The 27,056-nt window shown below is 35.2% G+C and overlaps 1 protein-coding gene across 1 annotated transcript in view; it reads right to left on the bottom strand.

Annotated features, from left to right (window-relative positions):
• Positions 1 to 27,056, bottom strand: part of SOX5 (SRY-box transcription factor 5) — a 963,387-nt gene that overhangs the window by 321,919 nt on the left and 614,412 nt on the right. Inside the window, exon 6 of the mRNA XM_060165318.1 lies at positions 15,477 to 15,603. Within this exon, the coding sequence (XP_060021301.1) occupies positions 15,477 to 15,602 (126 nt within the window). The 5' untranslated portion in view covers position 15,603. The remainder of the gene's footprint in view (positions 1 to 15,476; positions 15,604 to 27,056) is intronic.

Below are 27,056 nucleotides of genomic sequence, written 5' to 3'. Positions count from 1 at the left end.
TCTTAAATTTATAGGAACTGAAAGCATCTGACATTTAATACAATGTACCATTTTTCTCCTAGATCAAAGAACTTAAACATTTCTTTAGGCACTTTAGCTAATAACTAACATTTACTAAGTTCCTGCTACATTCCAAGTACCAGAGTGCTTTATGTGAATTGAGTTCTTTAAATATTACAAGCATCCTCTAAACGAGGTGCTATTGTAATCATCCCCATTTTACAGATGACAAAATAAGGTACAGAGAAGTTCCATAACTTGCCAAATGCCATACAGAGATCAACCAGCAGAACTTGGCATTTACCCAGTAACTTTGTCACTAGAGGCCTTCTAAACCATTATTTTATGCCAACAGCAGAGCTTTATAGCCAGAGCACAAATTAATACTAATCTTTATGTGAAAGGTTTAGCAAATAATCTTCCGAAGTTTCACATATTGCCCAACAGCCTATGTAGAACTTCGATTACACACTCTGAAATAGTTAAATCTGCTGGTCAACATAAAGCCAGCTAAAAGAAAATTTAAAAAGTTATCTCTGAGTTAAGGTAGAATAATCAAGCAACAACTGTTCCACCTACATTTCCCACAAGTATCTCTAAAGGTTTCTAAAATTATTTATTCTGAGAAGCTACAAAAATGATTTTAATGTCTGTATGAGTGGAGAGGCAGTGAGCACAGATGTTGAGTTCTGAAGTCATGAATCCAAACTCTACCACTTATATATTAAGCAAATCCCTTTACCTAAGACAGCTATCTGCCTGAGAAATGGAGATAGTCACAGATGCTGAACTCACTGGGTTGATGGAATTGGCTAAGATAATAAATGTAGGGCGGTACATAGAAAACGTTGAAATATTATACATTCCTATTATTATTAATGATGAAATGCCACATTCTAAAGAGCACCGACTGTTTGAAATCTTCCATAACTGGGTCGCAAAGATCAGACTATAGACAGGCTATAAAATATCTTCACACAAGACTTTCAAAGTTGCTTCTTATGTTCTACTGATGACCCTGGGGAGATCAGAGTCTCAGATATACAAGAAGCATGTTCTCCGACTCCTGTGTCCCTGAGTGTGCCAAGCATGCCAGACACCACCACAAGGCCTAAAGATGGATCCTGGTTACAGCCCAGCTATCTCCCCTTTTCCAAGATGCGTATTTACACAGAGGGAAGGATCCAGAAGTGGCAGGAGAGGTGGTTACTGAGCTTAGTACATTATTAAGTGCAATGCTGTTAAGCTATTGTAACTTGTTTTCTGCTACTCATTAAAATAGGTTTTGGCTCTTTACATGGTACCTATTTTATATCTGCACATTATACATACTCTATATTTGTACATAATTTGTAATACAAAGCTACTTGATGGTAGCTTTGCGATTATATTCGTTTTCATACCCTACCTCCATTTAAAAATTTTTATTTACCCTTAGAATATTACTTTCTCGCTTAGTGACATCAACCAACGAGATTAACTGTTTTATCTGGAGTCAGGCTGGAGTTTTAAAAGCTAAGAAGAGACACTGAAGTAAACACTGCTTCTCTATATAATGACAACCTTGTTTGCTCTGCTGCCACAGAAGCAGCCTTGACTAAATAAGACACAAAATCCAGTCACTTGTGTTCATTTACTTTATCATGTGATGTCAGTGTCACAGAGCCGGCCAAGGCTGCTCTCCTTACATTCACACCTCATCTGCTCACATGTTTCATTCCTAAAAATGGTCTATAAAAATTTTTGAAAGCATTTTGCCTTTGTACAAAGAAGATATGTAACCAAAGAGACTGATTACAATTGTCAACCTAAGTTAGCTTCACATTTATTTCTCATTTCAAATAACAAAGAACTTTCTCCCCCTATCTAGTGGAATAGAGAAAAACATAAAATGTACTTTCTAGAACAAGAAATGGGGAAAATGGCACACAATGGTCAAAACTGGTAGCATACTGAAATACCATCATGAATTCAGTTTTAATGCCAGCATAAATTATGAGCATCTCAGATCTCAAGGAGGAAGTGAAGAATTTAAATACACTTAAAGCTTTTAAATATACCTAATGGAGCATTAGAGTTCTAAACATTTTGAATTCATATTGTCATTTCCTTCTTTTTTTAAATTTTTTTAAACATTTTATGGAGTATAATTGCTTTACACTAGTGTGTTAGTTTCTGCTTTATAACAAAGTGAATCAGCTATACATATACCTGTATTCCCATATCTCCTCCCTCTGGCATCTCCCTCTTACCCTCCCTATTCCACCCCTCTAGGTGGTCACAAAGCCCCGAGCTGATCTCCCTGTGCTATGTGGCTGCTTCCCACTAGCTAGCTATTTTACATTTGGTAGTATTTATAAGTCCATGCCACTCTCTCACTTCATCCCAGCTTCCCCTTCCCCTTCCCCGTGTCCTCAAGTACATTCTCTACATCTGCGTCTTTATTCCTGTCCTGCCCCTAGGTGCTTCACAAACTTTTTTTTTTTTTTTTTAGATTCCATATATATGTGTTAGCATACGGTATTTGTTTTTCTCTTTCTGACTTACTTCACTCTGTATGACAAACTCTAGGTCCATCCACCTCACTGCAACTACTCAATTTTGTTTCTTTTTATGGCTGAGTAATATTCCATTGTGTATATATATGCCACATCTTCTTTATCCATTCATCTGTCGATGGACACTTAGGTTGCTTCCATGTCCTGGCTTTGTAAACAGAGCTGCAATGAACACTGTGGTACATGACTCTCTTTGAATTATGGTTTTCTCAGGGTATATGCCCAGTAATGGGAGAGCTGGGTCATATGGAAGTTCTAGTTTTAGTTTTTAAAGGAACCTCCATACTGTTCTCCATAGTGGCTGTATCAATTTACATTCCCACCAACAGTGCCACAGCCTTCCCTTTTCTCCACACCCTCACCAGCATTTATTGTGTGTAGATTTTTTGAAGATGGACATTCTGACTGGTGTGAGGTGATACCTCATTGTACTTTTGATTAGCATTTCTATAATGATTAGTGATGTTGAGCATTCTTTCATGTGTTTGTTGGCAATCTGTATATATTCTTTGGAGAAATGTCTATTTAGGTCTTCTGCCCATTTTTGGACTGGTTGGTTGTTTTTTTGATACTGAGTTGCATGAGCTGGTTGTAAATTTTGGAGGTTAATCCTTTGTCAGTTGCTTCATTTGCAAATATTTTCTCCCATTCTGAGGGGCGTCTTTTCATCTTGTTTATGGTCTCCTTTGCTATGTAAAAGCTTTTAAGTTTCATTCGGTCCCATTTGTTTATTTTTGTTTTTATTTCCATTTCTCTAGGAGGTGGGTCAAAAAGGATCTTGCTGTGATTTATGTCATAGAGTGTTCTGCCTGTGTTTTCCTCTAAGAGTTTGATAGTTTCTGGCCTTACATTTAGGTCTTTAATCCATTTTGAGTTTATTTTTGTGTATGGTGTTAGGGAGTGTTCTGATTTCATTCTTTTACATGTAGCTGTCCAGTTTTCCCAGCACCACTTACTGAAGAGGCTGTCTTTTTCTCCACTGTATATTCTTGCCTCCTTTATCAAAGATAAGGTGACCATATGTGTGTGGGTTTATCTCTGGGCTTTCTATCCTTTTCCATTGATCTATAATTCGGTTTTTGTGCCAGTACCATACTGTCTTGATTACTGTAGCTTTGTAGTATAGTCTGAAGTCAGGGAGACTGATTCATCCAGCTCCATTTTTCTTTCTCAACATTGCTTTGGCTATTCGGGTTCTTTTGTGTTTCCATATAAATTGTGAATTTTTTTGTTCCAGTTCTGTGAAAAATGCCATTGGTAGTTTGATAGGGATTGCATTGAATCTGTAGATTGCTTTGGGTACTATAGTCATTTTCACAATGTTGATTCTTCCAATCCAAGAACATTGTATATCTCTCCATCTGTTTGTATCATCTTTAATTTCTTTCATCAGTGTCTTATAATTTTCTGCATGCAGGTCTTTTGTCTCCTTAGGTAGGTTTATTCCTAGATATTTTATTCTTTTTGTTGCCATGGTAAATGGGAGTGTTTTCTTGATTTCACTTTCAGATTTTTCATCATTAGTGTATAGAAATGCCAGAGATTTCTGTGCATTAATTTTGTATCCTGCTACTTTACCAAATTCATTGATTAGCTCTAGTAGTTTTCTGGTAGCATCTTTAGGATTCTCTATGTATAGTATCATGTCACCTGCAAACAGTGACAGATTTATTTCTTCTTTTCCGATTTGGATTCCTTTTATTTCCTTTTCTTCTCTGATTGCTGTGGCTAAAACTTCCAAAACTATGTTGAAAAAGAGTGGTGAGAGTGCACAACCTTGTCTTCTTCCTGATGTTAGTGGAAATGCTTTCAGTGTTTCACCATTGAGGATGATGTTGGCTGTGGGTTTGTCATATATGGCCTTTATTAGGTTGAGGAAAGTTCCCTCTATGCCTACTTTCTGCAGGGTTTTTATCATAAATGGGTGTTGAATTTTGTCGAAAGCTTTCTCTGCATCTATTGAGATGATCATATGGTTTTTCACCTTCAATTTTTTAATATGGTGTATCATGTTGATTGATTTGCGTATATTGAAGAATCCTTGCACTCCTGGAATAAACCCTACTTGATCATGGTGTATGAACCTTTTAATGTGCTGTTGGATTCTGTTTGCTAGTATTTTGTTGAGGATTTTTGCATCCATGTTCATCAGTGATATTGGCCTGTAGTTTTCTTTCTTTGTGACATTCTTGTCTGGTTTTGGTGTCAGGGTGATGGTGGCCTTGTAGAATGAGTTTGGGAGTGTTCCTCCCTCTGCTGTATTCTGGAAGAGTTTGAGAAGGATAGGTGTTAGCTCTTCTCTAAATGTTTGGTAGAATTCGCCTGTGAAGCCATCTGGTCCTGGGCTTTTGTTTGTTGGAAGATTTTTAATCACAGTTTCAATTTCAGTGCTTTTGATTGGTCTGTTCATATTTTCTATTACTTCCTGATTCAGTCTTGGAAGGTTGTGCATTTCTAAGAATTTGTCCATTTCTTCCAGGTTGTCCATTTTATTGGCATAGAGTTGCTTGTAGTAATCTCTCATGATCTTTTGTATTTCTGCAGTGTCAGTTGTTACTTCTCCTTTTTCTTCTAATTCTATTGATTTGAGTCTTCTCCCTTTTTTTCTTGATGAGTCTGGCTAATGGTTTATCAATTTTGTTTATCTTCTCAAAGAACCAGCTTTCAGTTTTATTGATCTTTGCTATTGTTTCCTTCATTTCTTTTTAATTTATTTCTGATCTGATCTTTATGATTTCTTTCCTTCTGCTAACTTTGGGGTTTTTTTGTTCTTCTCTCTCTAACTGCTTTAGGTGCAAGGTTAGGTTTTTTATTCGAGATGTTTCCTGTTTCTTAAGGTAGGATTGTATTGCTATAAACTTCCCTCTTAGAACTGCCTTTGCTGCATCCCATAGGTTTTGGGTCGTCGTGTCTCCATTGTCATTTCTTTCTAGGTATTTTTTTATTTCCTCTTTGATTTCATCAGTGATCACTTCGTTATTAAGTAGTGTATTGTTTAGCCTCCATGTGTTTGTATTTTTTACAGATTTTTTCCTGTAATTGATATCTAGTCTCATAGCATTGTGGTCAGAAAGGATACTTGATATGATTTCAATTTTCTTAAATTTTCCAAGACTTGATTTGTGACCCAAGATATGATCTATCCTGGAAAATGTTCTATGAGCACTTGAGAAGAAAGTGTATTCTGTTGTTTTTGGATGGAATGTCCTATAAATATCAATTAAGTCCATATTGTTTAATGTATCATTTAAAGTTTGTGTTTCCATATTTATTTTCATTTTGGATGATCTGTTCATTCGTGCAAGTGGGGTGTTAAAGTCCCCTACTGTAACTGTGTTACTGTTGATTCCCCCTTTTATGGCTGTTAGCATTTGCCTTATGTATTGAGGTGCTCCTATGTTGGGTGCATAAATATTTACAATTGTTATATCTTCTTGTATTGATCCGTTGCTTGTTATGTAGTGTCCTTCTTTATCTCTTTTAATAGTCTTTATTTTAAAGTCTATTTTGTCTGACATAAGAATTGGTACTGCAGCTTTCTTTTGATTTCCATTTGCATGGAATATCTTTTTCCACCCCCTCAGTTAGATTGTCATTTCTTAAAGCATCATTTCTCTTGAACGTGCTCCCCCAACTTCCTATTAGATTTTCTGTGCTATAGAATTCCTTTCTATTTTTTAGCCTATCACCCCAAAATCAAGGTATTTGTTGAAACTTTTATTTTTTTATTTATTTCATTTACTTCTTTTGGCTGTGTCAGGTCTTAGTTGCAGCACGCGGGATGTTGGTTGAGGCATCTTTAGTCATGGCATGTGGACTTCTTAGTCGCCGCATGCACGTGGGATCTAGTTCCCCGACCAGGGATCGAACCTGTGTCCCATGCATTGGGAGCAGGGTCTTACCCACTGGACCACCAGGGAAGTCCCTGTTGAAACTTTTAAAAGAGAAGCTATGCGAGTCTAATTGCCAAAATATGTGAGAAAAAGAAATTGCAATGAAAGTCCAATGCTATGTTACATTTCTTTTATGACTTTACTTTCTTAAGATCCAAATTAAGTGCTAATGGCTGTGCTTTTTAAAGAGACTGCTATACAAAGATTACTTTTCCTTTTTAGTTCCAGTGGATAGTTGTATCTATCTAATACAGCCAAGAGGAAACATGGTGTAAGTATTATCTGAAATATTTCCAGGTTCCATTAGCAATTTAGTTATCGAGTCTTGTAGATTTCATTCCAATCCCTAGCATTCAGGCACCAGCACTGCACAGTTTTTATTTATTTTGGATTCTCTTAGGTAAGTGTCCTTTGCAAGTACAAAATAAGAAATGACAAACTCATTGCTATTATCACCCATATTAAGGTAATATAGTGCCACTAACATCAAAATTACTTTCTAGTTATATAAAATGATCTCCATTCCCTATTTCTCATTTTTACCAATCTCTATAAAATCTCACATTTTGGAAATAAATAGAAAGACAAAAACAATTAATTGAGTTAAAGAAAGAGTCAAGAACTGAATGAAAACAGTGACAGACACTGTCAAATAATTTAATATGAAAGCTAGTTATAGGCACACAAAGAGCACAGGCATCCGCTAAAGCACTGTGTCCCAGACATTTGGATTCACAGATAAGTACAATTTCAAAAAATAAGTTGCAAACCAATACAAGGTTCTAAGTATATTTTGTTTGTTTGCCAAGTAAAGATATTAAAACTAAAATTATCACTACTTTATCAACACTGGATCATGAAAGAAAAGTTAAAGAATATAATCTCTGAATAAACTAAAGAAATATATCATATAGTTTTGTAAAACACTAACTATACCGTCTCTGTTTACTAAAAAATCAGTGAAAACTTTATCATAGACCAATTGATGTTTATTAATCACATACAGTAAGAGAAACCTAGCCTGACTGCAGGAAGGTTTGGCAACCACCCAAAAGGCAGTATATGTAAATTAGAAGGAAGTATGTATCAGAGCACAATGGTGTTGATTCTCCTACCCCCTCTCCCTTCCTGATAATGGCTCCATTGAGATCCACAAGAGGATCCATTAAGAATGTTTTCTGATAGAGGCAAACTGAAAGAGAGAGGAAGAAGAGGAGCAAATGAAAAGAATCAAAGGAAGAAAATGAGGTAGAACTGAAAACAAACGTCTAAGATACAGAATGAAGGTTGGTTCCCAAACTTTTGATTATTTTTAACTTCCAAATACAAATGATCATATCATGCAGGTATGAGAATAACAAATGAGATCAAGATGAACACCTATCCCTTCCACAAATTCAGGAACACTATTCAAGTATGCCTCCAGCACTGCTTCCTAGCATTCTTGCTATTTCCAGTATCCTGGCCAAGTATTCCACCATTCTTTCCACTTCATTCAAGGTGGTAACCCAGATTAAAGAACACGAATAACTAAAGTAGCTGTTTTTATTCCTATTAATATGAGGCACATATTTTACAAACTTCCCTACATTTTCCATTAAGACCTTTACAGGGCACTCTGTCTTTAGTATGTTTTCTTATTTTTTTCTTACTTAATTATTTCTTCTGGGAACAAGATATTTATGACAAAAGCAAAACAATCCACAAGTATAAAGACAAGACTCTGCATCAACAGTAATGATCCAATGTGTATGTATTTTTTGATATCTGGGAATCTAGTAATTTTCTTATGGGAACAACTTCATATTAATATGTTTCTGATCCCCACAGATGAGATACCTTTCAACTGTGAATCTCCTTAGCACTTGTTAGCCTGTATCAGGGTTCTAATATTTTATATTACAATCTCGTGATTTCTGTGCTTATCTTACCTCCATACTACATAAAAAACTACATGAGGGAACAGCCTAGTTCTTACTCATTTCTGCATCTCTGCTGATAGGTATTCATTGTATATATTTGAGTTGGATCTTTCCGCAAGACCCCTATTAAATGAAAGCCATTAAATTCCATTAGACAAAATCTTCTTAAGCAAGCACATTTTGCCCCATTACCACAGCATTAGAAGTTCTTACTCATTCCCCTGTCACTGCATAGCACTCTGTGAAGAAGCTAACACTAGACCCTCATTAAGTGTCCTGAACTATCTCGCAATTCCCTCATAGCGCTTTTTTTTTTTTCATGTGAGAGTACGTTCATTAATTTCTCAAGGCTTAGTTAGCTTCAAACTCAAAATAGTACTTCAAATACTGTGGACATCATATGAATCAAGGTTTTATGGCAACAGGACAAAACCAGATCTATTGCACAACTTAATCCAGTGGCTTTGATGGACCCCAAACGATTGTTCTTCACATGTCCTCATTCCTTCTAGCCCTGGGGGTAATTTTCAGAAACAATGCAAGTGTAAAGATTGAACCACTTACATTCAAACGCAAGCCTAGGGTTTTATCTAGATAAACAGGTGTGGTATTTTCTGACAACATTTACAGAATAATGTTTGTAACAGTGTAATTTCATTGTATGATAAACATCAATTTAGCATAAAAAACAAATTCAAACTTGTCACCATTTTCACCTTGTTTCAATTGAATTGGCCTTGTTCAGATAAGCAAGCCTATCTCTTACAAAAACAACAGTTTATAGATCAAGTGTGTGAAATTGGGTATGTGTGTGTGTAGAATTATACTGCCTACTCTCATAGTTTTATACTGCCACACTGCACATATGGTTTCCAAGCTTACTTTATCTGAATCTTTCTGAATCTATTCTCCATGCTATTAAACTGAGCACATTCCACATCATTCAAAAGTAATTACATTTTTGTCTAGAGTGTAGGAGAATGCTCTTTCTAAACAATGAAATTCTCATTATTAGAACTGGCAAAATAACCGTACTCGTGTTAACAACAGTATGCGTTATACCATCACAATAACTTAGGCTAAGTTTGATGTACAAAGGTAACCAGAAATTTAAGAGCTTATAAAAACCACCATATAAAAATAGGAATCTTTACCATACTATAATTAAGGTCCTATTCTGTGACTTATTTTTAAATAACACATGCAGTTTTCTCTTTTCCTTCTTAAGTTTTCTGAACAGTACTTCACACATAAAATTATCCTAGTCAAACATCGAAAATGCATTACTAACAACTGTCAGATTGTAAGCAAAATTTATATAAAGGTTATTTCAAGACACAGCTATCATATAGCAATTAAAATTATATTGGGTAAATAAAGAATCCTAGGAGCTGACAGTGAGCCTGAGCAAGTAAAAGCCTCTCTCTGTCGTGTGCACTGAATGAATTCTTGTCAGGGTTTAAGTGTTTAAGGTTGCATTTCATACACTGGAACCTTGCTATAATTTTATACTTGGTTCTCAGTTATATGTCCAGCTTCTATAGAAGATCAACTTAAAAAGACACCTTTTTCTCCTTCTGCTGGACTTTACAAAGAAACTGACTCACATTGAATGCTGCTTTATGATAACTATTGACCCTGCAGTGTTTAAACACATTAACATTAAGATACATCAACTTATTAAACCTAATCAAAACATCATATACCCAGAGTTCTTTAACAATTCCAGGAAAATCTTATCAATATAAGCAGTAATTGAGATAATAGAATATATTATAGCATCACATTTCCAAATCCACTGGATCTTTAAATGCTAAAAAAGTATACGCAAACATAGTATTTATTTCATTTGAAATTCAGCTGTCTGTAGAGAGAACAACCCAAGTTATTTTTTTAATATTGTATTCTTAAAATAAATAACTGTATGCTTTAAAAATCAATCTTGGGAAGCAGCCACTCTTCGGTTATACAAAACTGTTCACTCAACTCAAGAGGAACTTAAATCAAAAGAGAGTTTGGTTGAGATAAAAGAAAACATTTTATGGGGGAAAAAAATAAAACTGATTATTCAGTAACCACAGGTGGTCAAGACTTTCATTTCACATCACATTTGACACTAGAACAACCATCTAACCAGCAGAACTAGCATGCAACCAGACACAATGAGCACCAGCATGGCTACCATAGAGTCCCCTGGCTGCCTCTCATGCTGCTACTTGATTTCTCTTCAGACTTACTCTGTTTCCTTCTGGTGCTCATAAATAATCACATTGACTGACATGAGGAAATGTTCTGGATAGTCTTCTGCATCATGAAATAAATCCATCTATATCAGAACTATCATTAAAGATGAGCCAGGGGGCTTCCCTGGTGGCTCAGTGGTTGAGAGTCTGCCTGCTGATGCAGGAGACACGGGTTCATGCCCCGGTCCGGGAAGATCCCACGTGCCGCGGAGCGGCTGGGCCCGTGAGCCATGGCCACTGAGCCTGCGCGTCCGGAGCCTGTGCTCCGCAACGGGAGAGGCCACAACAGTGAGAGGCCCGCGTACAGGAAAAAAAAAAAAAAAGCCAGAAGAGCCAGAAATTATAGTGTCTCTTGCTTGTCTCTGAAACTCTGAAGTGACAGCCTCCAAACTCCTGTTAAAAAAAGAGGCAGAGGGGGCAAGAAGGGTAGATTTGCCCTTCATAAACATAAAGCCCGGGACTGCATTTCCACTCAGGTCATAACCAGACTTGCCAACCTTGCCTTTTAGCTTTCTGAAGATTATATGGGAAGCAAATGTTGCTATCAATTGCTTGGCAAAATTATGAGAGCTTCAGAGAAGGCCCAACAGAAAGTCTTTTTCATATTTATAATTATGTGTCTCAATCTTATATTGATTAGAAATCTGACAGTATTTTATAATTATGACATTATTATAATTACATATATAATAGTTATATAATATATATAACTATATATGTTATAATTATCTGACAGTATTTATATGTGTATAATCTGCTTACGAAAGTTCATCTATAGTGCCTTCTGAACGGTGAGTATAGAAGGAACAGAAGGACTTGTAGTATTTACACCAGTTACAGCTGTTTGGGGAGTTACTCTTAGTTAGCCACTTAGCTTATTTCTCCAAAATATTAAGGCAAAAAATACGACTTCAGAAAGGAAGAACTACATCTTTATCTGACCCAATTCCAAACCTTAACACTTGCATACCCTGAATATGAACATAGGACCCTAATTCCCCAAAATCTTTATATGGCAACAGTCATGAGGTGTACAGAACTTCTATCTCAGGAAATATTTTCTAACCTAAATTTTATACTGAAAGCATTTCTCTATAACTTCAAGTCAGCATTAAAGGGATTTCTCAAAAGTTTTACTTTGTCTCTAAACTACGTGGGCAATACAAAATGTAGACCTCTCAACACCTCTCTTTGGAGTATGAATGTCACACATAAACCAGCAATGAAATCTGGAAAGCTGGGTTTTTTTTTCCCATAAATTGAACTCTATGATATAAAAACCATGAAATATTCTCTCTGTTTTCAAAGATATTGAATAGGAAAACAAATAAAGAATGTATTTTACTATTGAAAATAAAAGGACTTGTTATGTGAATACGACAATGGCCTAGTATCCAGAAAAAAATACAAAGAATGTGTTGAATAACTATTCTGTGAATGTATTCAATCATTTTGATAAATGGGTAAAATATATCTTAATCAGCTTAATAGCTGAATATATCATGACTATTGTAACAGACTTTCTGCACAGTAGTAGATTCTACTTTAGTTCTAAAATTTCTAGAAAATCAGCATATTCACCATGAATAACATCTTAACAACTTTGTTCAAAACATATTTCCTACTTAATCATCCATATAAACTCTGCCATTTAATCAGTACTCATAAATTAAGTATCTATTATATGCTAGGTATCAGAACTACAAATGTGTATGTGCGTGTGTATGACTGTGCCTTTAAGGAGAAATACAGTGCACAGAAAGCCAGACATGTAAACACACAAATTATAATACAGACCACGAGAAAAGACATAAACAAGTACCATGGATAAAAGAATAATGCAGCAACCATTCTGCCTTGGGAAGTCAGTGAAAGCATCTAAAAAGAAGCAATTTTGAACTCAGTCTCGTGGTAGAAACACAATTCACCAGGACTGTAAAATATGAAAAAGAGTTTTCCAGCTAGAAAGAATAAGTATGTGTCATTTGAGGCCACCTGGTATGTTTATGAACATATATGAAAATCTCTGCATGACTGAAGCACTGGGTCTATGGCGGGATGTGGCCAAAGAGGAGACAAAAGCCATATTTTGGTGCTGGTCTATATAGAGTTTCATGCTAAGATAGTTTTAGACTAAACCCTGTAGGCAACAAGGACATACACTAGTTTCCAAAGCGGGATAAATAATCCAACTCTTTTCTCAGGGAAATAAGTCTAGTGGAAGTTGAAAGGAAGACTGGAAAGAGGAGAGGCTGGAAGTTTGAGATCATAGAGGAGACTCTTCAACTGTCAGAGATGAAAAGCTGGTGGAATCAAGAAACTTTTGAGGCAGAAACAAATTTAGAAATCAATTAGATATATAGTAAGAGAAAATATCAGTGCTGATGTCACTAAAACTAAGTTAAATCATTTGTATACCAAGTGTATTAACTTCAAGAACAGTAGACCTCAGTCTTTTTTGGGCTACAGATTTACTTGAGAATCTGGTGAAAACCAAAACCCTACTCACATGTGTGCACATACAGGATTCTCCAGTCATCTTCAGGAGATCCACAGACCAGAGTTAAGAACTTCTCTCCTAGATAAAGCTGCTTGAGGAAAGGAGTTGTGCCTTATGCAAATCTATTTCCATAGTGCACAACAAAAAACTTGGTACAAAGTAGGCAGTTCATAGGTTTCATTTAGTTAAGCTGAATTCTCCATTACAAACTGAATGATTTCATTTCCACTAACACCCTGCATCAAAGCATCCACTCATGCCAACTATAGTAGGTAATTTAATATACTTTTCTCATACCCATCCTTGAGTATTTAAGATAATTTCTCCTTTATCTTTCTGGTATTCTTCCAGTAATAATTATTTATATTCACTCCTTTAAATGTGTGTATTTCTGTTTATAACAGTAGTACAGGAAAACCAAACCAAGAAGCACTCTCCATAGGGTCTCCCTGAAAGAAGGCAACGGTCAAAATATTGAGAGGGAAAAAGCATGAGAACTGATGCAATGTCAAACGGGGAATGTGACCTCTCTACCCTGTTGAGCTGCATACTACCATTTTCCCCCTTTCTTTTCCTAGTTTAACCTTTGTGAGAGGAGGCGAAGAAGTTATATCACTGCACGTAACTAACATGAATTCACAGTAGAGGGAAAAAAAGGAGGAATTATGGATTTAATTTACCAAATAAGAGATGATCAGAAAAATTAAATATGTGTGTACTCTTGTGAAGAGCTTATAATGTTTATAAGCATGGAATCCAAAGCCAGACTGCCTGGGTAAACCCTGGTTCTCCCACTTACTAGCTGTGATCTGGAGCAAACTATTTAACCTCACTGTGCCTCAGTTTCCTCCTCATCTGTAAAGTGGGATTAATGATAACACTTCATTGAATTATTGTGAAGGTTAAACGAGTAATATATGTCACGTGCTTGAAACAACACATCTGTAAAAGCGCTATATAAGTGTTAGTGAAAACGTTATTTTCGGTAAGAAAATTTTGGCGCACAGTCAAAAATACCCAGAGAAATTCTGACCTATGAGGCTTAAAATGTTGAATGGCACTAGTTAAATCTAATGTGAATTATCAAAGAACAGTGTTTATTTCCCAGATATTAGAAGATAATCTGATTCTTCTTGCTGATTTAATTCCACATTGCATATGTAATGCAATGACATACACAAGTGGGCATATTTCAGGACTGAACATGTTTATGATATGTAATAATTTCCTGGAGAAGGCCAAAAAAACAAACAAAACAAAAAAAAATGAAGGATTTAACAGAATCAGAGCTGTTCTTAAAGGTATGAGGATGTGTGATGAAATACTTTTGTTGGTGTGATCTGGTTCAAATTAACAGCACTGACCTCCTTGAAGTAGAAGGGCCACAAAAAATGTGACATCCACCCAAGAAGCCATGTTGACAAGGCGAGGGTGGCTTTACTGGCACCTAAGTGCCCTGCTACCTTGCTGGCATGCTGATTCTATGCATTTAAGCTCCAAAGAAGAACCTAAAGGCCTCATTTATTTGTTTGTGTGTCTGCTGTTTAAGGTTCAGCCAAAGATGCTATGCTGCCTTCTTCCCTCTCATCCATGAAACCACAGCTTCATAATCCTCTGCAGTGATCCAGACCCCAGGATGAAGGGCCAGATAAATTATCCTGAGCTCCAAATTCTAGAATAGGAGGTACCAGGGAATTACTGAATTATCAGAGCAACAGAGTGAATGAGACTGAGTTAAAAATTAGCGCAGTAACATTAGAAAAGTATTGTCTCTTTGAAACATATTCTTCTGTAATATTCCCAGTACTGTAAGAAACACTGGAATCCAATCTGGGCAAAGCAGAAATTGAAAAAGCACTGATTTATCATGGTGGAAATGTTCAAACTATGTTGCAGCTTTATCTGGAAAAATATTTTCCTAGAAATATTATGATACCTAACTTTCATGAGGACTAATTTTAAATGTGTTACTTTAACATTATTCTTATATTATGTTTTTCCCCTAATTAAGTTGGGAGTGCCTCAAAAGCAGAATTCTTGAAAAACAAAATCAAAACAAAACAAAACAAAAATAGCCTATTTATACTCCCTACTGGAATTAATTTACTTATTAAGAATTTAAGATGTTAGGAGTGAATCTTGTGTATGGCTATTAAGTAGATGATAATTACAAAGCCTAGGACTGAAGCTAAACTACTAGAGGAGTAGACTGGTCACAAAGTGAGTGTAGGCACAATAGACCATGAGAAACCTACCATTGTATTGTGCTGAGAAGTGGGAGTCCTATGGCCACAAGTCTCTTGCGTCAGCAGAGAAACTGGCTGAAATTCCTCAGAGTGAGGCTTGTTGGGAAAACTCACATGCAAGGGAAGGTGAAAGGCTGGGAGCCCGTCACTCTCCTCTTCTTCCACTTTCTGTCTGCTTGTCACCATGGCTACCTCTCCATCTGCTTCCCCATACGGAGAGGCTGGTCGCTTGGAAGACATCCTGGAAGGAACAAAAGAGGAGAAAATAATGAAACCTCCACATAAATCCTTAATGCCGTTATTGTGTGGTTAGGGGCCATTGTAACAGAAATGCCTTTTTGTGCTGGCAGAGAGCAGGAAACCATCCAAATACCACTGCAAAGCACACGCAATCAGAAACAATGGCCAAGCAGGTAGCAACAGAACAGTGCTTGTTTGTTGTAAGAATAATACACTAATATAGCACTCTCTTGTATTCTGGCTTCTTAAACAAGAGAATTCACCTAAGAACACTGCATAATGAAAGACTGTTCCATTTTAAAAGAAAGAAAAATACCCATCTCATTTTACACTTTGATAGACCTTATTGAAGACAGGACATCTATGAATAGCAAATACTGTTGGCAGTTAAAAGAAGACAAATAACTAAAATTTCTTTCATCAAAAAATAAAGTAAATGGATGGTTGCCATTATAATGATTTGCATTTTATTAAAAGTAAGATTATTATAAAATGTAGAAATATTTGTTATCAGCAAACCTCAGATAACAAAACAAAAAGTTTGATATTTGTTTAAAGCTTATTAAGAACTGAATAAATTTTACAATCACTGTTAATTCTGAAACATTTGAGGATTTTTCTCTCTCACCTCCCCATCACCCAATTTTGGCATTTAGTTCTAATATAAAATTTGCAAGTAGTAAAAAAGGTAAGAATATAAAACTATTTCAGTTTTATTTCCACAGTTCCATGAAATATTTAGATGTGGATTCTCAGATTTATTTATTCCTTAGAATACCTAAGTAAAAGAAAAAAATCAAATAAGGAAGTTTTGTTTTGAAGAGCTAATGCCTATAGGACAATGCACTTAGATAACTGAACAAAAATTAAATATTTTTTTGTACTTGAGTCTGGTTGAGAATGTTATCAGAGGTTAAAAAATAAGTGGCAAATATTTTTAGTTAAACATAAGAAATCCTTTTCTTTTCATTAAAAGTTTTACACAGGAGCAGTACAGAGTTAAAATTTTTTATTTAAAAAAAAAAACCTCTCTTGGATTTACAACTTGACCTGAACTTGAAAAAGCCCTAATTTTTGTCCAACAAACAAAGAGTGTTTACAGAATCATCCATTCGTACCCTAGACCAGTGGAATAGGAGGCAGGAAAGTTAACTGCCACATCGCTTCCTTCATATATATCACTGATTTTTAAACTTAAAATGTACTACCAGAAAAGGGGCCTCTAATCACCACTGAATAATACTGTTCTTGGTGTTAGACGTTTAAAAAGAAAAGTGTATTCAAGGGCTGAATATATTCTATGAAGATATAATAGCACAGTAGAAAGAAATAAAGGGAACTAAAATACTGATTCTGCTATTTACTACATGTGAGACTTACTTTAATCTCTATTTCAATTTACTCACCTTTAAAGTGAGATGTCATATCTACTTGTAATACTTTTTTGAGAAGGAACTGTTTCCATATGAAAAGTGACTTGTAGAGCACTTTGCTAGGAGTAGACACTCAGTAAACAATAGCTGGTGTTTATTTTACAAACTTTAAAACTACAGTGTGACCCACCCCCCTCAAAAACAGAGAAGACAAAAAAAACCTCCAAAATAACAATGCAGATTGCCTTCTAAGACTTAAAACTGTAAAATCAACATAAAATACACAGTCTCCCAACAGAGAAATGCTCCCTGTCCAGTCATACTTGACAGTAAACTGATCAAATGTATTAGCAAGTGTTAAAGAAAAAATGTTAATAGCAGGGGTCTTGATCAGCTGAATAACAGAGGAAAAGGAGGAAATGATAGTGGTTACCATGTAAGCACTGTTTAAAAGAGAAGCAGACTGGGCCAGCACATTTCAGGTATCTTTAGTTCTGATCTCATTACCAAGGTTTACTCCAAGTATACTCTAAGTATGTAGAAAGAGTAAGGGGCTGGAGTTAACAGACTTAGAAAAGTCTTAGTCTTGTTGGCGACACCATATCTATCACCAAATTGATAGATTAAACTATACATAGTAACTCTTAACACTAGAGAGATTTAACTACCACTGTTTTGTTTCCACGCTCTCCAAGCGAACCTCTGATTCCCGTAAAGAGAATGGAGTAACAGAACAGACTTAAAATACGTAAGGTCTTTGAGAAGAGATCTATCAGATTAAATCAATAAAGAGACTTTTAATTATTTCTTGGTTTCACATGAAGCTTGACTATAAGGAGATCATTCATTTATTACATAAACCATAGTATTTAGGGTCTGTGTGGGCCTTACTATTCTTGCTGGAATTAACAGTCTGGTATTTTGGAGCCTACCTCAGTCTTACGTATAATCAGTCTCTTAACGGTCTGAAAATTCCAGGCTATTATCCAGAGTCAGTTTCTGGGTTATCAAAGCAGAAAGCTAGATTAGCTGGCTTTTCCTAAGTTAATACAATTCTATGACTTTCAGAAGGCATGAACTTTTTGCTGACTTCTATTTCATTAACATCATTATTAATAATGATTATGAAAATTAAAAGTAGACATAAGGTATATAAGGTAGATAGTTAAGATATTGCTATTCTCAAGACTTCTAGTTCTTTCAATATCTAAATTATCTTTATATCCAACTGGGTAAACAGTCTCTCCATTTACATATCACTCTATGGAGAAAAAAGTATAAGGTCTAAAACACCATGAAGGAGGCATGGTGCCAAAAGGCAAATTGATCCTAAAATATTACATATTTCATCTTTATTTCAACTCCATTTTCAGAGACTTATAGAATGCTCTTAAATGTGTTGGACTTAAGAGTATTTTTATGCAGTTCAGGTAAAAGATTTCTTAAAGATTTTTTAAATTATTAGAATAAAAATGACTGTGGTTACAGTTCAGTAATAGGCTAGAAAATGAGGAAAAAGTAAAATACGTAAATTATGTAAAGAGCTATCAATCTGTTGGTTACACCATCTACGTTTAGTCTACCAAAGTTTGTCTACCAAAGGGTTTCATTTTGGATAGAAGAAAGTCTCAATTTAAAAAAAAGCATTAAGGAGGCACTGAAAATTTCCATGTATTGTCTGTGTGTGATATGTAGGGTTCCAATACCTGCACCTTCCACTACACGTCTGTGCTACAGTCCAAGGACACCTTAGAACAACTTGAGTATCTAGGCTGAGCTATGCTCTTCTGTATTCATTCAGAGATGATTTTTGTCATTCCTGTGGTAGGTGCTAGACCTACCAATGAACAAAACTCAGACTTCAAAGAACCTGACATGAGACTGACAAATACAGTCTAGTGTGAAACTAACTTCTGGAGTTAGTTTATAACTATCACTGTTATAGTTTATAATAGTAGTCTTTAACTCACTTTTTTGTGTGTGGACAAGAAAATCTACTTGAAAGAACTGATGTCTAATTCCAGGACCAAAGGGAATCTTTAAATCATCAACAACCCTGTACTCACTACCTACTATGTGCAAGACTATTCTCTAATGGGAATAAAAAAGTGTAATTCAGGGTCTCTGCTTTAAAAGCTTATGAATGGGACTTCCCTGGTAGCCCAGTGGTTAAGAATCCACCTGTCAATGCAGGGGACATGGGTTTGAGCCCTGGTCCGGAAAGATCCCACATGCCGCAGAGCAACTAAGCCCGTGCGCCACAATTACTGAGCCTGCGTGCCTAGAGCCTGTGCTCCACAACAAGAGAAGCCACCGCAGTGAGAAGCATGCTCATCGCAAGAAGAGTAGCCCCAGCTAGCCGCAACTAGAGAAAGCCCACGCGCAGCAACGAAGACCCAATGAAGCCAAAAAAATAATAAAATAAAATAAAAAGCTTATGAACTGTTTGTGAAAATTTTAAATAAAACAAGAAATAATGATGAAAGACAGTTCAGGTTAAGGGCCGAATGACATTATAATTAAGCACCCGAGGGCTTCATGAAGGCCAAAGGATTGTGAAATGCTTCAGGGAATCACTGAACAGTTGGATTTTGAGGGAAAAGAAGGACAAACAGAAACCTTGGGATAAAATGGAGATGGAACCTTACGTAGGAAGTCATGATAAAAGAAAAGATGCAGAGATGGTTTTAGGATGTATAATATAAATTTAAGTTTCAAGCTTACTTAGGAAAAGGGGAGACACAGGAATATAGACTAAATCCCATTCCTAGTCTATAACATTCCTGGAGTTGCTGAGTTACATGAATGTAATAGATAAGAAAGAGACTCCCTTGTAAGGGGCAACTTGGTCTTACAAGGAGTCACTTTTCCTTCAGCTGTCCCTGTAGAAATCTGCACAATCAGGCTACTCTAGTCCATACGTGAAAGTAATTTTAAAACTACTGGAGTCCTTTGCTATTGGCTAAAGGCTATGTAAATAGGATGTCCCCAACTGTATTCAGATATATATAGCAAACTTAGGGGTAGAGTAAATAAAAGACGTAATAAGACTGCAACAGAAATCTAAACCAGTGGTTTTCAACTTTGAATACACATTGGAACTATATGGAGAGGTTTAAAAAAATACTGCTGCCTGGGTCTCACTGCCAGACATTTTGATGTTATTGGTTTCAGAATGCACACAGGGTATCAGAAATTTTTAAAGCTTCCAGGTAATTCTAATGCACAGTTAAGGTTGCAGACCCACTGTCTGTCAGAATAATGCCTCTCACCAAAGATGTCCAAATCCTAATCCCTGAAACCTCTGAATATGTTTCCTTATAAGGCAAAGGGACTTTGCAGCTATGATTAAGTTAAGGATCTTGGGATAAGGAGACGATCCTGGATATTCTGGGTGGACCAAAAGTAATCACAAAGATCCTTATAAGGGTGGGAGGCAGGAGGATCAGAGTGAGAGAGAGAGAGATTGGAAGATACCATGTGGCTGGCTTTGAAAATGGATGATGCGGTCGTGAGCCTCTTAGGAGGTAGAAAAGGTAATGAAACAAACTCCCCCCTAGAGCCTCTAGAAAGAATGAGCTTTGCCAACACCTTGAATGTAAGACTTCTAACCTCTAGAACTGTTAAGTGAAAACATCTGTATTGTTTAATGCATTAGACGTGTGATGATTTGTTACAACAGCAACAGGAGACTAATTCACCACTAACTTAAATATATTTCTGTCATACTTGGTACTTTCTCAATCTGAAGTCCTCCTACCCCATATATACACTTTCTTGTTCCCTCACTTCATTTAGTTTTCTGCTCCAACATCCTTTCTCAGCCTTTATCACCTGACATATTTAATTATTTTATTTCTTTGTTTATCTGTCTCTCCCACTATGAGATCCAGGAGGGCAGACTTTAGTTTTGTCCACAGCTACTTACCCAGGACTTATAATCCTTTCTGAAAATAGTAGTCTTTCAATCAGTATGTGTTTAATGAAAGCTACTAATTAAAACCAGCAACTCTCTTACTATTCTCTAACTGTAGATAGCTGTAAGATCTACTCTTACAGGACAAGTATGCTTAGAAAATGCTTTAATATTGTCAGAAAAAACAGGAAATCCAGCTCAGTGATAACACTATATTTCTTTTCAATAATTTCTATGTAAAGGAATTGGTAAACCTTGTTTAATCAGGTTTCTTAAGTACTTGTAAAAAAAATCCTACAGTTCTTTTTAAAATGTAATAAGTAAAAGACTATAAAAGTGAAGTAACTTTATAAAAACTGTTACAGAGTTAATTATTAATAGGTCTATTATTGAGGAATCATCTACTTACTGCCTTAAACTTAACTCTTATCTGCTCAGGATATTTTCTTTGCTGCAATTATTCTGGAAAATGACAACATGCACAAGGTCAAAGAAATGTGTATGTGGAACAAGCACAAAATGGAAGACTTAGAATGGGAACTGCTTTCTGTATATAATAGTTACCCTTTAAAGTTTCTGTATTTCTCTAAACATTTTAACCTTTGACTAGTTAATTCAGAGATAAAGTCCTAGGAAGCAGTGCCTTCTACTGGTTATTCTTTTGGAATGATATTGTTTCCTTTAAGGTTTGCAGTTATGCATAAAAAACTATAAAAAATAATTATCTCTAAAAAAACAAACTAAAATCCCAGGTTGTATAGTATACAAAGCCTTCCCTAACCACCATGGTTGAAGTGGCTTTTCCCCACCTCAAACTACATCATCAACTATTGCTAGAGGCCACCTGAAAAAACTGAACATCAGTATAACCTATGACATTGATTCAATAGCTTATTTTTTTTTCCTATCTTCTTATTAGTATCTAAAACTAGAACACAAGATTTTAACAAGTACAGGTCTGTTTTTGACCACTTCATGTGATTTTTCCGAGCTGAACATGTCTTTCCAAATTGTATTTTTTTCCCTAAATAGTCTAATCCTCTATACTGAATGAATTACAATTAATTATATGGCAGCACAATTCCTAGTACATAGTTGGCACTCAATGTATTTTTATATGAGTAAATGAATGAATTGCCTGAGTGTCAATTTTGTGTCAGGCAAGTTACCTTTGTGTTATGGAGGAAACAGGCAACTTAGATATGAAGAGCCTTCTGGTTTACTTTTAAGGATGTACTGTAGAGATGGAAAGAGAAGACATATATCCACTCATTCACACATTCATTCATGGAAGAACATTTATTGAAAGATTATCATGTGCTTATAGATAGAAATATAATTAAGAAATCCAGAAAGAATATTTTAATGTAAATGGCTTTTTATAAATATGAGTACTATGGGGGATAGATAATAGAGAGATAATGTCCTGCTTGAAATAATCAGAGAATGCTTCCTACATATCAGGAGAATTCAACAGGGCAATGAAGGATGGATCAGAATCAAATAGACACAGAGAAGAGAAGATTCCAGATAGGAGAATGACATTAGCAAATTAAAGAAATTTATAGAATGATACAGGATAGTGAGTAGAATGGTTTGGTTCAAGCAGTAGATTCCAGGAGGAGTAAAAGCAGATAAGGATGGAAGGTAGGTACCAGATGATAGTGATTCTGGCTAAATCCTAACAATTGTGAACGGCTACACCAAATGTGAAATTGATACTGAAGGTATAAGGAAACTGGAGATGATTTCTGAGCTACACAGTAACATAATAATCAAAATTACATTTTAGGAAGAAAATCCCTCAGAAATTAGTAACTGATAGAAGTTTGAGGGTGGAAACCAGAGAAGGGGAATGAGTGGGTGAGATAACTCAAGGATAAACAGATTACTTGACTGTGTAATTTACAGAACAATACTGCTAATAAGAAAAATACATAAATTAGAAAGAAAGGTCAACTTGGAGACAAATATTAAATTCAGTTTTAGAAAAAAAATCCTTGTTGATCGGAGGATTTTAAAAAGAAATAGCAGATAATCAGAAAACACTGGACTTCTGTGGAAGTAACTCAGTGTAATCTTTTAAACACAGGTAGAAAGTTAACCAATAATTGTAATTATTTCTCATTGACTTCCTCCACAATGTTCTGATCCAGTATTTTTATTATTCTTGATTTATAAAAAAGAAAACTGAGTCATAAAGTGGTTAAATATCTTTTGTTACACTATTCGGTCTTTGCACTATAATAAACAGCAGTTCAAGAACAGAACTGTCTCTCCAAGAGAAAAACAGAGAGAAAACAGAGAATTGGGAAGTGGGCGGGGGGGGGGGGAATCTGAATTTTGTAGTCCATCAAACTTTGGGAGACCAGTATATGAAAAGACTGAGCACAGAAGACAGATAAAGAGAAGTCAAAGTGATATACAAAAAATGTAATTATTCTCTAAACGATTCTATAAAACTAAACATTCAGAATATGAACTTTAAAAATTCTGGACCATGACGTTTATTTAATTTATAACTTCCATTGGTTGCTCTCCTAAATACTCACTTTTAATATTCACCCCCTCATGTTAAATTTTAAGCATGGCAGAACACATTTCAAAAACAACTAAAATATTTGAAAGGATGCATCTTCTTTTACAAAAGAAAAATTACAAAATAAAATAAAAATTGGTAATCCTTCATATCCAAAGATTATACTACTTTTCTAGAAGTTATGTGCCACTAGTTTTTCTAGTAATAAAACTACTTGTTCAGAACATTTACATTTACTTGTCTGGTTGCTTTTGTAATTAAAGTTATTGTGAGAAGGTTAATCAAGATTAGGAATTAAACTCTACTGTTTTTCAAAGATTTTTTTCACAATAGAATGTTACCTATTCCACATGGGGAATCAACATAGACATTTAGCATGAATGGACAGGTTTTAATTCATATGAATGAAAATACCAACACTCCTTTGTGACTTATAGATTTACACAAACTTAGCATATCATTTTATTAAAGAAAAAAATCAGTTTCATTATTTTTATCTATAAATCTCAACTATTATTATTTATATCTTATGGTTTACGCTTTCTTTTTCCCTCTTCCATGTTTTGATCATCTTCATTTTCCCACTAAGTTTAGAGTCAGCTGGGTGTTTACCCTGTGAATTCTATGTAAACTCTGTAACCAAGTCTGTCATATATAATATTCAGAGGTCTTTTAGATAGAAAATTGATTTGTGGTAAACATGTAGTCTTTCAAGTGTTTACATTTTTCTTCTCTTTTCTATAAATTTTCTTTGCCATCAGTTTCTCTTATAGAACATGCCAATCTATACTCTCTATCCATTGCTTCCCACATACAAAGACCACATTCATTATACTGCTTTTTAGAAGCATGAACAAGTTCATCAGGTCCTGGCATACACTATAAATGGAAGCAGAAACACAGATTTCAGAGAAATATAAAAACAGACAACATAGGGTAATAAATAAGACTAGATTCCCCTGTAAGCTTTACTATATACATTTCACCAGAAACTTATTTCTACTAGTACTTACAAACACAATTTACCACAACACTGAAATCTAAAAACAAAAGCAATTTTTGAGCTATAGCTACTTAAGAATAAATTTATTATTCTGTTTTGAAATATAATTTGAATTTACAGAAAATTTAATAAATGTTACAAAAGTTTAAACTGTACTTAAAACTGTGTTCATTAAAAATGTTGTAGTCACCAAGAACTTTCAAAGTGACCTTTACCAGGGCTGACCCCGTGTTTACCTTGTCATATGTTTGGTTTCGGAGATGCTCTCTTCACTGAGATCAAGTAGTTCCTTATGCTCTTCCCTTCTCTCTGATAAGAAGAGCACCACTCTGAACTGCTTCACCACCTTTCTGCCTTCTCTTTACTAGCATCCCTCTCTCACCGAATAGTTTTCCCCAGCCTTGTCCAGTCAGAGAAAGAGGAGAGGATAAGAAGAGAAAAGATGAAGAGGTAGAGAGTTTTCAGAGGAAAAGGAAAAGGAAAAAGTATCAGAAATTAGAGAGAGAGAAGTAAAGACTCAGAAACAGAACTTAATTCTTGTCAATATCTGAAAGAAATGAGTTCCTCTTTATTAGTTGGACACAAGATATTTCAGAATTGAAATAAATGGAAGTTATTTTATGCAATAAAACGAACTTTAAAATGTCCATTTGTTTTTGTGTTCTAAATGAGAGAGACAAATACCGAAGGTAAACATTTAGAAACAGTTTATGATAGCAAAATTGCAGGCTACAATGATTCAGAATTCAAAATTTGATTCCTTTTCTACTTTCTTTTACTGTCTCACTAATTGTAATCACTAAAAATTGACTCCAAAGTTAGACCACATGTTATTGGATGAAGATCGCAAGAAAATTTTCTAAATAAGAAGATTGCTTTATTATGAGTAACCTAATAGCTGGGCTCTAGAGCCAAAACTTACCTAAATAAATGTATCTGCCAGCTAAAACTTACCATTTTATGTTTTACCATTTTATGTTTTAATTTTAAAGTTAAGTGCCTACAACAAAAGTATTCCTGATAAATAAAAAGGTAGAAAGAGTATTAAATTTAATTAAACTCTATTCTAATCATTCTATAATGTTCTAATACTTAGAAAAAATAGAGTTCATTATAAGTCTGATAAGACTGAAAGAAAACCGGTTAGGCAAACTTTTATGGCTCCAAGATACAGTCATTTTCATAAAGAGAAGAGCTAGTAAACGTTTTTACAGAACTCTATAGTCTTTTCAAGAACAATTATCAAAACTTTTCTCATCATTTACAGCCCAAGAATATGGTAATAAGCATTTTTTACTTTAAAAAACCCTAACTTTGACTTGTTCAATAATTGCTAAAATTTAATTTCCTTATCTCAAAAACAGTAACACCTATACTTGAGTTATTAAACATTTGATCAGATTCTTTTTAATCACCAAATACACTACATTTCAGCCAATCTACTTGAAGAAAACGATAGAAATGGTTAAGACCTTTAAATGTTGAAGAGAAATTTCTTTTACGTTGTAGGTAAAATGACCAAATTAATGAGTCTGGAAGAAAAAAAAAAACATAAATACTAATCTGTTGTAAATTATTTAATTTGTGTATTGTTATACATATGTCATTAATCAGAAACAAACAGAAAAATAATGTTTAACCTTTAGCTACCTACAAGTTAAAAATGTTAAAAGTCCTTGTGTTCTGATTATTTAAAAATTATTTGAAATAATCTAGCATTAAGATTTGTGGTTCTGAAACTTGTTATTATAGTTAGAGAGGGTATACTCTTTAAGGAAATAAAAAGCTTTTTTCCATTTGAGCATGGGTTTAGCTCTAAGTCCACAGGATGTGGAGGGATGATTTAAATTTTACATCAAAATTGTGACTGCACTAGACTTTTTTCCCCTTTCTCAAGGGAGGCATTGTTCTTGCCTTTCCATAACCAGGCGTGACAGCGCCAGACTGGAGTCACAAGGCTGGTCTCTGAGTCAGCGTGAAAGTGCTCACCTCCTGAGTTTCCCCAGATGCTCGGCTCCTTGTGAGTCTGAAAGCCGAGCACTGAGTAGCCACACGCTCCATTCCTGGGACAGATACAGGATTAAAGGGGAAAATCTAGGGATTAACAAAAGCTATCTCTTCCTATACACCTTGTAAAACTCTTTTATTAATAATAAGAAGTAACAACAAAAAATGAGTACCATTTTTCTGAATCAAAAGTTGGGACAAATTGTCTAACAAGTAATTGTATGCTTTGAGTTAGAGAAATAAAGTCTAAAAAATCAGAAGCCTGTTGAAATTTTCTGAGACACATGGTTGCCACATGTATAAATTTCAGGTTATACTTAGTTGGATAGAATAGTGGAAGAATAATGTATGAGATGTATATCCATTCTCAAGATCTCTAAGAAGGTATCTTTAAAAGCTGTCTGTAGAATACCTGTGAAGGACAATCTTTTCTGCTCTCTATCAGAACAATTGCTAGTGAAACAGGGAGTAATTCAATTCCTATTGTTCTATCCTTGACCTTTTAGAGAAGTTTGAGAGGTGTCTTTGTGCGTGTGTGTGTGCGTGTGTGTGTGTGTGTGTGTGTGAGAGAGAGAGAGAGAGAGAGAGAGAGAGAGAGAGAGAGAGAGAGAGAGAG

Source organism: Lagenorhynchus albirostris, chromosome 11 (genome assembly GCF_949774975.1).
Source record: "Lagenorhynchus albirostris chromosome 11, mLagAlb1.1, whole genome shotgun sequence".
NCBI lineage: Eukaryota > Metazoa > Chordata > Mammalia > Artiodactyla > Delphinidae > Lagenorhynchus > Lagenorhynchus albirostris.
The sequence above is the reverse complement of the archived record's forward strand: the minus strand, read 5'-3'. Positions and strand labels throughout refer to the sequence as shown.